Source organism: Hemitrygon akajei, chromosome 28, assembly GCF_048418815.1.
Source record: "Hemitrygon akajei chromosome 28, sHemAka1.3, whole genome shotgun sequence".
Lineage (NCBI taxonomy): Eukaryota > Metazoa > Chordata > Chondrichthyes > Myliobatiformes > Dasyatidae > Hemitrygon > Hemitrygon akajei.
Window position 1 is genome coordinate 2,041,738 of NC_133151.1, and position 11,744 is coordinate 2,053,481.

General features: G+C 50.3%; 1 protein-coding gene across 2 annotated transcripts in view; it reads right to left on the reverse strand.

Moving 5' to 3' along the window:
• The window catches only part of LOC140717618 (uncharacterized), a 66,352-nt gene that overhangs the window by 36,752 nt on the left and 17,856 nt on the right, over positions 1–11,744 (reverse strand). The window contains exon 1 of one of the 2 annotated variants that reach the window (XM_073031195.1): positions 9,688–9,866. The exons of the other annotated variant lie outside the window; for it this stretch is intronic. Coding sequence (XP_072887296.1) covers positions 9,688–9,769 — 82 coding nt within the window. The 5' untranslated portion in view covers positions 9,770–9,866. Of the gene's footprint in view, positions 1–9,687; positions 9,867–11,744 lie in introns of those variants that run through there. 2 annotated transcript variants of the gene reach the window in all.

Consider the following 11,744-nt stretch of genomic DNA (forward strand, 5'->3'; position numbering starts at 1 on the left):
AACAGTGTGTCCTGACACTCAAATCCTACAACTGTCCCACCAAACACTCCCTGAGTAAGAACAGTGTGTCCTGACACTCAAATCCTACAACTGTCCCATCAAACACTCCCTGAGTAAGAACAGTGTGTCCTGACACTCAAATCCTACAACTGTCCCATCAAACACTCCTCAAGAACAGTGTGTCCTGACACTCAAATCCTACAACTGTCCCATCAAACACTCCCTGAGTAAGAACAGTGTGTCCTGACACTCAAATCCTACAACTGTCCCATCAAACACTCCCTGAGTAAGAACAGTGTGTCCTGACACTCAAATCCTACAACTGTCCCACCAAACACTCCCTGAGTAAGAACAGTGTGTCCTGACACTCAAATCCTACAACTGTCCCACCAAACACTCCCTGAGTAAGAACAGTGTGTCCTGACACTCAAATCCTACAACTGTCCCATCAAACACTCCCTGAGTAAGAACAGTGTGTCCTGATACAAAATCCTACAACTGTCCCATCAGACACTCCCTGAGTAAGAACAGTGTGTCCTGACACTCAAATCCTACAACTGTCCCATCAAACACTCCTCAAGAACAGTGTGTCCTGACACTCAAATCCTACAACTGTCCCATCAAACACTCCCTGAGTAAGAACAGTGTGTCCTGACACTCAAATCCTACAACTGTCCCATCAGACACGCCCTGAGTAAGAACAGTGTGTCCTGACACTCAAATCCTACAACTGTCCCATCAAACACTCCTCAAGAACAGTGTGTCCTGACACTCAAATCCTACAACTGTCCCATCAAACACTCCCTGAGTAAGAACAGTGTGTCCTGACACTCAAATCCTACAACTGTCCCATCAAACACTCCTCAAGAACAGTGTGTCCTCACACTCAAATCCTACAACTGTCCCATCAAACACTCCCTGAGTAAGAACAGTGTGTCCTGACACTCAAATCCTACAACTGTCCCATCAAACACTCCTCAAGAACAGTGTGTCCTGACACTCAAATCCTACAACTGTCCCATCAAACACTCCTCAAGAACAGTGTGTCCTGACACTCAAATCCTACAACTGTCCCATCAAACACTCCCTGAGTAAGAACAGTGTGTCCTGACACTCAAATCCTACAACCGTCCCATCAGACACTCCCTGAGTAAGAACAGTGTGTCCTGACACTCAAATCCTATAACCGTCCCATCAAACACTCCCTGAGTAAGAACAGTGTGTCCTGACACTCAAATCCTACAACTGTCCCATCAAACACTCCCTGAGTAAGAACAGTGTGTCCTGACACTCAAATCCTACAACTGTCCCATCAGACACTCCCTGAGTAAGAACAGTGTGTCCTGACACTCAAATCCTACAACTGTCCCATCAGACACTCCCTGAGTAAGAACAGTGTGTCCTGACACTCAAATCCTACAACTGTCCCATCAGACACTCCCTGAGTAAGAACAGTGTGTCCTGACACTCAAATCCTACAACTGTCCCATCAGACACTCCCTGAGTAAGAACAGTGTGTCCTGACACTCAAATCCTACAACTGTCCCATCAAACACTCCTCAAGAACAGTGTGTCCTGACACTCAAATCCTACAACTGTCCCATCAAACACTCCCTGAGTAAGAACAGTGTGTCCTGACACTCAAATCCTACAACTGTCCCATCAAACACTCCCTGAGTAAGAACAGTGTGTCCTGACACTCAAATCCTACAACTGTCCCATCAAACACTCTGAGTAAGAACAGTGTGTCCTGACACTCAAATCTTACAACTGTCCCATCAAACACTCCCTGATTAAGAACAGTGTGTCCTGACACTCAAATCCTACAACTGTCCCATCAAACACTCCTCAAGAACAGTGTGTCCTGACACTCAAATCCTACAACTGTCCCATCAAACACTCCCTGAGTAAGAACAGTGTGTCCTGACACTCAAATCCTACAACTGTCCCATCAGACACTCCCTGAGTAAGAACAGTGTGTCCTGACACTCAAATCCTACAACTGTCCCATCAAACACTCCCTGAGTAAGAACAGTGTGTCCTGACACTCAAATCCTACAACTGTCCCATCAAACACTCCCTGAGTAAGAACAGTGTGTCCTGACACTCAAATCCTACAACTGTCCCATCAAACACTCCCTGAGTAAGAACAGTGTGTCCTGACACTCAAATCCTACAACTGTCCCACCAAACACTCCCTGAGTAAGAACAGTGTGTCCTGACACTCAAATCCTACAACTGTCCCATCAAACACTCCCTGAGTAAGAACAGTGTGTCCTGACACTCAAATCCTACAACTGTCCCATCAAACACTCCTCAAGAACAGTGTGTCCTGACACTCAAATCCTACAACTGTCCCATCAAACACTCCCTGAGTAAGAACAGTGTGTCCTGACACTCAAATCCTACAACTGTCCCATCAAACACTCCCTGAGTAAGAACAGTGTGTCCTGACACTCAAATCCTACAACTGTCCCATCAAACACTCCCTGAGTAAGAACAGTGTGTCCTGACACTCAAATCCTACAACCGTCCCATCAAACACTCCCTGAGTAAGAACAGTGTGTCCTGACACTCAAATCCTACAACTGTCCCATCAAACACTCCCTGAGTAAGAACAGTGTGTCCTGACACTCAAATCCTACAACTGTCCCATCAAACACTCCCTGAGTAAGAACAGTGTGTCCTGACACTCAAATCCTACAACTGTCCCATCAAACACTCCCTGAGTAAGAACAGTGTGTCCTGACACTCAAATCCTACAACTGTCCCACCAAACACTCCCTGAGTAAGAACAGTGTGTCCTGACACTCAAATCCTACAACTGTCCCACCAAACACTCCCTGAGTAAGAACAGTGTGTCCTGACACTCAAATCCTACAACTGTCCCATCAAACACTCCCTGAGTAAGAACAGTGTGTCCTGACACTCAAATCCTACAACTGTCCCATCAAACACTCCTCAAGAACAGTGTGTCCTGACACTCAAATCCTACAACTGTCCCATCAAACACTCCCTGAGTAAGAACAGTGTGTCCTGACACTCAAATCCTACAACTGTCCCATCAAACACTCCCTGAGTAAGAACAGTGTGTCCTGACACTCAAATCCTACAACTGTCCCATCAAACACTCCCTGAGTAAGAACAGTGTGTCCTGACACTCAAATCCTACAACTGTCCCATCAAACACTCCCTGAGTAAGAACAGTGTGTCCTGACACTCAAATCCTACAACTGTCCCATCAAACACTCCTCAAGAACAGTGTGTCCTGACACTCAAATCCTACAACTGTCCCATCAAACACTCCCTGAGTAAGAACAGTGTGTCCTGATACAAAATCCTACAACTGTCCCATCAAACACTCCTCAAGAACAGTGTGTCCTGACACTCAAATCCTACAACTGTCCCATCAAACACTCCCTGAGTAAGAACAGTGTGTCCTGACACTCAAATCCTACAACTGTCCCACCAAACACTCCCTGAGTAAGAACAGTGTGTCCTGACACTCAAATCCTACAACTGTCCCATCAAACACTCCTCAAGAACAGTATGTCTTCTTCTTCTTCTTCTTCTTCTTCTTCTTCTTGCGCCCTTAACTCCTAGTGGAGTCGTCGGGTTGCCGTCGTGACAAGCTTTATACCAGTCTGTTCCAACAGTCGCGGTTGTGTGCAAGAGCCTGGGTCACCACAAATGTTTTCCCTGTCCATTCTGTAATGTCCGTCCATCTTTTCCTCTGTCCGCCTCTCCTTTTCCCCTCCACAGTTCCTTGTAGAACGGTCTTTGCAAGGCCTCTGGATCTTGTTACGCGGCCGTACCATCTCAGCTTTCTTTTCACCGTTGTGAGAAGGTCTTCATGGGGGCCAATGTGGTGCTGGATGGTCTTGAGTTCCTGCTCGTTTGTGATGTGGTCCAAGTATGAGATGTCCAAAATGTTGCGATAGCACCTCATTTCCAATGCCTAATGCCTGTATCTTCCTCTAGCTCTGCTGTGAGGGTCCATGTCTCGCATGCGTACAGGAAGAATACCAATGCATGCAGGAGTCTGATCTTGTACTTCGTGGTGATGTTGCTGTCCCTCCATATTGTCTTGAGTTTGGACAGTGCAGTCATTGTGTGGTTCTTGCCAGGACTTCTGGTCTTGATCCTTCATCACTGATGGTCACCCCTGGGTATTTGAACTGCTGCACTGTCTCAAGTTTCTGACCATGGACTGAGATGTCCGTTGTGATGGCACCATAGGCATTCGCCATGAGCTTGGTTTTCTCGGCACTTATCTCCATTCCAGACTTTGTGGAGGCTCTGTCAAGATGGCTGACCAAGTTGGCCAGTTCGTCCTCTTTTCCTGCAAATCCCTCAGTGTCATCTTAGCAAATCTTAGATTTGTGATGTTCCTCCCTCCGATGCTGACTGTGGCCACATGATCTTCTGGGGCAGCACTCATAATCCTTTCCAGGAAGATGTTGAAGAGAGTGGGGGAGAGGAGGCAGCCCTGATGGACTCCTATAGAGGTATGGAACCACTCCCCAATGGTGCCCTGAGCGAATACTGCACTGGTAGCCTTGGCGTAAAGCTGATGAATTGTATGAATCAGATTCTGCCCCATGTTGAATTTCTCCATGGTGGCCCATGAGGCATCATGCCAGACTCTGTCAATTGCCTTCTTGAAGTCTATAAAGACGTGGTAGAACTCTCTCTGGTGCTGAAGGTGTTTCTCACAGAGGGTGCAGAGGTTGAAAATCTGCTCAGTGGTGCTTCTGCCCTTACGGAAGCCTGCTTGTTCCTCGGCAATGATGTCTTCTGCCCGAGGACTCACCTTGAAGAACAGTATGCCCTGACACGCAAATCCTACAACCGTCCCATCAAACTCGCCTCAAGAACAGTATGCTCTGTCAAACAAATCCTACAACTCTGTCCCATCAAACACTCCCAAGCAGGGACTATGCACCAAGGGCTACGCACACAAACTTCAGGAGGAACTCGTTAGGTCAGGCAGCATCAATAGAGGGAAGACATTTTGGGCTGAAACCCTTCATCAGTACTGAAAAGGAAGTGGGGGGGGGGTAGAAGCCAGATTCTAAGGCCTAGGTAAAAAGGAAAGGTCCCTCCATCCTCAGAGAGAGAGTATAGCATGGATTAGATAGAGAGTGGAACTCCTACCTGCCCTAAAACACCCCCTGTCCGTGGTCTTCTGCTGCTGTAGCCCGTCCACTTCAAGGTTCGATGTGTTGTGTGTTCAGAGATGCTCTTCTGCACACCACTGTTGTTATTTGAGTTACTGTCGCCTTCCCGTCAGGCTGAACCAGTCCCGCCGTTCTCCTCTGACCTCTCTCATTAACAAGGCGTTTTTGCCCACAGAACTGCTTCTCTCTGGATGTTTTTCTTTTTCACACCATTCTCTGTAAACTCTGGAGACTGTTGTGTGTGAAAATCCCAGGAGATCAGAAGTTTCTGAGATACTCAAACCACCCTGTCTGGCACCAACAGTCATTCCACAGTCAAAGTCACTTCTATCACATTTCGTCCCCCATTCTGATGTCTGGTCTGAACAACGTCTGAACCTCATGACCATGTCGGCATGCTTTTATGCATTCAGTTACTGCCACATGATTGGCTGATCAGATATTTGCATTAATGAGTGTTAGGCCCAGAGTGTGGCCTCTTCTTTAATGCCCCCTCAAACAGTCCCAGGGTGGGACTCCAAGGTTTAGACAGAGAGCAAAGCCTCTCTTCACTCATGAAACAATCCCAGAGGAATAATCTCCTGATCATTACTATGTGCCATGTTGTATGACGTCATCATTATTTGCAGTGTCATATGACATCGTCACTATGTGTTGTGTGATATGACATCATCATTACTTGCAGTGTCATATGACATCATCACTATGTCCCGTGTCGTATGACATTATCATTATTTACAGTGTCATATGACATCATCACTATGTGCCATGTCGTATGATGTAGGCGATCACAGCCTTTCCATAACCACGCTTGTTCTTGGTAAATTTTTCTACAGAAGGGAGTTGGCCATCGGCTTCTTCTGTGCGGTGTCCTTACAAGACTGGTGACCCTCAGCCAAGTCATCGGGTGTATTTAAGGCAGAGATTGATAGGTATCTGAGTAGTCAGGGCATCAGAGGTTATGGTGAGAAGGCGGGGGAGTGGGACTAAAGGGGAGATTGGATCAGCTCATGATGAAATGGCAGAGCAGACTCGATGGGCCGAATGGCCGACTTCTGCTCCTTTGTCTTATGGTCTTATTATCGATACTCTTCGGAGATTGACTGCCTGACGTCAGCGGTCGCATAACCAGGACTTGTGATCTGCACCGGCTGCTCGTACGACCGTCCACCACCTGCTCCCACGGGTTCACGTGACCCTGATCAGGGGGCTAAGCGGGTGCTACACCTCGCCCAAGGGTGACCTGCCGGCTCGCGGAGGGAAGGAGTGCCTCACAACTCCTCTGGTAGAGACATATCTCTACCCCCGCCACCCACAGGGGAATATAACTCAGATTAAACGCAGAACTCTTACCTCCCTGGTCTTCCGCAGCAAGGAGTAATCAGCTGGAGGAAGTCAGCAGGGCTGGACAAGAGTCCGTAAGGAGAAAGCAGCTTCCCCCACCTACCCCAGATGCTGCTGAGACAGCTGGGTTAACGCAGGCGAGTACTTGCTGATCCAGGTTCCAACATTTTCCCGTGACTACCGCACCTACGCCGCTCGGAGGCTGCTTCTCACCTCCGACCGGTCGCAAACTCCGCCGCTGTCCTCCGTACCTTCTTTAGATCGGAGGCAGAACATGGCCGCCCACTACAGGCCCCTCAGCCCTTCATGGCCAATCTACCCCTCCGCTCCCAAATCGCTCCCCAGTGAAGAGTCTCTTAAACCTCTCTGATGTGTCTACCCTGACCACCAACCCGGCAGCGTCTTCCACCCACCACAAAAAAAACTGCCTCTGGCACCTCACGAGTGGCCTAATTCTGTTCCAACGTCTTATGCCACTCAAAAGCTGATCTAACCCCTCCCTCCCACGTAGCCCTCCATTTTTCTATCATCCATGTGTTTACCTAAATGCCCCTAGTGTATCTGCCTCTACCACCTCTGCTGGGGTATTCCACACTCCCACCACTCTCTGTGTGTAAAGAACTTACCTCCGACATTCCCCCCCACCCCCCCGATACTTTCCACCAATCGTCTTAAAATTATGCCTCCTTTTCTGCCCTTGAGCAGGGCACTTAACCACACGTCGCTCTGCGACGACACCGGTGCCAAGCTGCTTGGGACCTAGTGCCCTTCCCTTGGGCAACATCGGTGGCGTGGAGAGGGGAGACTTGCAGCTTGGGCAACTGCCGGTCTCCCATACAACCCTGCCCAGGCCTGCACCCTGGAAACCTTCCAAGGCGCAAATCCATGGTCTCACGAGACTAACAGACGCCTGTATATTTCTGCCCTGGGGAAAAAGTCTCTGTCTGTCCACTCATCCTGTGCCCCTTGTCATCTTGCACGCCTCTATCTCATCCGCCTTCACTCCAAAGAGGAAAAAGGCCCCAGGTCGCTCAGCCTATTCTCAGGCTTCCACACCCTTCTTAAAATGAGGCGACCAGAACCGAAGACAATGCCCCAAGTCTGATCCGACCAGGGTTTTATAGAGCTGCAACATTACCTCACAGCTCCCGAGCTCTTTGGGTCAAAAGGCCTGGGCTGAGAGTATTCGGGCAGTGGGCGAACCAGCCCCCTTTGCGCTTCCTGATCTCGTCACTCGAGACTCGGCGTCACGCAACCCTGCCGCTTTGACCTGGCCCACGCCCTCATTAACCAGGTCCAAGACTTGCCTTTCTCGGATCTTGCCCCTCTTGACGAGGGTGATCGGGTTTTGTGGGCGTTTGGCCACGGTTAATCGGGATGTGCCAAGGGTTTGTGGGTGTTTGGCCAGGGTTAATCGGGATGTGCCAAGGGTTTGTGGGTGTTTGGCCAGGGTTAATCGGGATGTGCCAAGGGTTTGTGGGTGTTTGGCCAGGGTTAATCGGGATGTGCCAAGGGTTTTGTGGGTGTTTGGCCAGGGTTAATCGGGATGTGCCAAGGGTTTGCGGGTGTTTGGCCAGGGTTAATCGGGATGTGCCAAGGGTTTTGTGGGTGTTTGGCCAGGGTTAATCGGGATGTGCCAAGGGTTTGCGGGTGTTTGGCCAGGGTTAATCGGGATGTGCCAAGGGTTTGTGGGTGTTTGGCCAGGGTTAATCGAGATGTGCCAAGGGTTTGCGGGTGTTTGGCCAGGGTTAATCGGGATGTGCCAAGGGTTTTGTGGGTGTTTGGCCAGGGTTAAACGGGATGTGCCAAGGGTTTGTGGGTGTTTGGCCAGGGTTAATCGGGATGTGCCAAGGGTTTGCGGGTGTTTGGCCAGGGTTAATCGGGATGTGCCAAGGGTTTTGTGGGTGTTTGGCCAGGGTTAAACGGGATGTGCCAAGGGTTTGTGGGTGTTTGGCCAGGGTTAATCGGGATGTGCCAAGGGTTTGTGGGTGTTTGGCCAGGGGTAATTGGGATGTGCCAAGGGTTTTGTGGGTGTTTGGCCAGGGTTAATCGGGATGTGCCAAGGGTTTGCGGGTGTTTGGCCAGGGTTAATCGGGATGTGTCAAGGGTTTTGTGGGTGTTTGGCCAGGGTTAAACGGGATGTGCCAAGGGTTTGTGGGTGTTTGGCCAGGGTTAATCGGGATGTGCCAAGGGTTTGTGGGTGTTTGGCCAGGGTTAATCGGGATGTGCCAAGGGTTTTGTGGGTGTTTGGCCAGGGTTAATCGGGATGTGCCAAGGGTTTGTGGGTGTTTGGCCAGGGTTAATCGGGATGTGCCAAGGGTTTTGTGGGTGTTTGGCCAGGGTTAATCGGGATGTGCCAAGGGTTTGTGGGTGTTTGGCCAGGGTTAAATGGGATGTGCCAAGGGTTTGTGGGTGTTTGGCCAGGGTTAAATGGGATGTGCCAAGGGTTTGTGGGTGTTTGGCCAGGGGTAATTGGGATGTGCCAAGGGTTTTGTGGGTGTTTGGCCAGGGTTAATCGGGATGTGCCAAGGGTTTGTGGGTGTTTGGCCAGGGTTAATCGGGATGTGCCAAGGGTTTTGTGGGTGTTTGGCCAGGGTTAAACGGGATGTGCCAAGGGTTTGCGGGTGTTTGGCCAGGGTTAATCGGGATGTGCCAAGGGTTTGTGGGTGTTTGGCCAGGGTTAATCGGGATGTGCCAAGGGTTTGTGGGTGTTTGGCCAGGGTTAATCGGGATGTGCCAAGGGTTTGCGGGTGTTTGGCCAGGGTTAATCGGGATGTGCCAAGGGTTTGTGGGTGTTTGGCCGGGGTTAATCGGGATGTGCCAAGGGTTTTGTGGGTGTTTGGCCAGGGTTAATCGGGATGTGCCAAGGGTTTTGTGGGTGTTTGGCCAGGGTTAATCGGGATGTGCCAAGGGTTTGTGGGTGTTTGGCCAGGGTTAATCGGGATGTGCCAAGGGTTTGCGGGGGGGGGGTGTGTGTGCCCCCTTGGATAGTAGGATGAGGTTTGGGTGTTGGGCTGGTGGCTGGGAGAGGTGAGGCTGCGGAGTTTAGAGTGGTGAGGTATGAGGTGCTATGGCGGATAGGCTCATGTGGTGAAGCCAGGTTAATCTGGCCCACGCCCTAAAGCCTCCCCACTCCCTCCATGAACGCACCAGGTTAACCTACCTCGTGGATTGCGGTCTCCCGTCCCAGTATCTCCTCGTGGGGCACTGGGCATCACGTTAGTTTTTGCTCGAAGATTACTCATGAAAAAGGCCCTGAGAAACGCCTTGCTGTGTCGGAGGTATTGTTGTTATTGTAAGCTGGGAACCAGAACGTCATATTTCAACCAGCCGTGGCTCCGATTCTAGCCCGCAGGGTCCAAACATTCCTATTACCATCAGGAGCTGGAACGCGAAGTGCGAGCTGATCTGTACAAATGCCTTTGAGGCAATGTCAAGTGTTTGATTGCAAATATTTTATTGCTGATAGAACATAGAGCAGGATAGAACATAGGCTGTTCGGCCCACAATATCGTGCTGTATCAGCTGAAAAGCAAATCAAACCCCCACCCAAACACTGATCCCTCCTACCTACACCACGTCCACATCCCTCCATCTTCCTCACATCCATGTGTCTGTCCAAATGACTCCTAAAAGCCTCTAATGTATTTGCCTCTACCACCAATTGTGTTCAGTTTTGGTCTCCAAATTTGAGGAAGGACATTCTTGCTATTGAGGGAGTGCAGCGTAGGTTCACGAGGTTGATTCCCGGGATGGCGGGACTGTCATATGTTAAAAGATTGGAGTGACTGGGCTTGTATACACCGGAATTTAGAAGGATGAGAGGGGATCTGATTGAGACATATAAGATTATTAAGGGATTGGACACGCTAGAGGCAGGAAACATGTTCCCGATGTTGGGAGGAGTCCAGAACCAGAGGCCACAGTTTAAGAATAAGGGGTAGGCCATTTAGAACGGAGTTGAGGAAAAACTTTTTTACCCAGAGAGTTGTTGATTTGTGGAATGCTCTGCCCCGGAAGGCAGTGGAGGCCAATTCTCTGGATGCTTTCAAGAGAGAGTTAGATAGAGCTCTTAAAGATAGCGGAGTCAAGGGATATGGGGAGAAGGCAGGAACGGGGTACTGATTGTGGATGATCAGCCACGATCACGGTGAATGGTGGTGCTGGCTCGAAGGGCCGAATGGCCCACTCCTGCCCCTATTGTCTAAATCAGGCAGTGCATTTCCAGGCATCCGCCACTCTCTGAGTAAAAACTTTTCCCTCACGTCCCCCTTGAACCTACCCCCCCCCCTCACCTTCTACTCCGGGAGACCGGGGTCCCCGTCTACTCTGTCTGCTGTTGTTATTCCTTTCCAAGCCTTGTGGAAACATTGGGTGGCCACCTCACCATTTCTTTCATCTTTTTACGAGGCCAGGTCGCTGCCTCGACACTCAACCCAGCACGGACAGAAGCGCGCAGGGAGCCGGCCGGGTTCGAACCCTGGACCACTCCCTTGGAAGTCCACAACACCTCCGGCCATCTATCACTGCCTCCCAGGGATGACCTCGATCAGATCTCCTCTCGGCCTCCAGAGAAGACAACCCGAGATTGCCCGGCCTCTCGTGATAGCGCGTGCCCTCTAAACCAGGCAGGATCCTGGTAAACCTCTTCTGCGCCGTCTCCAAAGCCCCGACATCCTCCCTATCGCGGGGCGACCAGAGCTGTGCGCGGTATCCCAGGCGTGGCCTAGCCGGAGTTTGATCGCCGATTGGTCCGCTCTCAAGTTGGCCGACTGGCCCTCGCTCAGGAGTTGAAGGAGTGAAGGAACAAGCAGTGGCCACACATTTTAATTCCACGTCCCATTCCCATTCTGATATGTCTATCCATGGCCTCCTCTACTGTCAAGATGAAGCCACACTCAGGTTGGAGGAACAACACCTTATATACCGGCTGGGTAGCCTCCAACCTGATGGCATGAACATTGACTTCTCTAACTTCCGTTAATGCCCCTCCTCCCCTTCTTACCCCATCCCTGATATATATATTTATTTATTATCTCTCTCCCCTCCCCTTTCTTCTCTCTCTCTCTCTGCCCCTCTCACAAGCACTCCTTGTCTGCTCTCCATCTCACTCTCCATCCCACTCCTCCCCTTTTCTTTCTCCCTAGGCCTCCCGTCTATAGACAATAGACAATAGGCGCAGGAGTAGGCCATTCGGCCCTTCGAGTCAGCACCGTCATT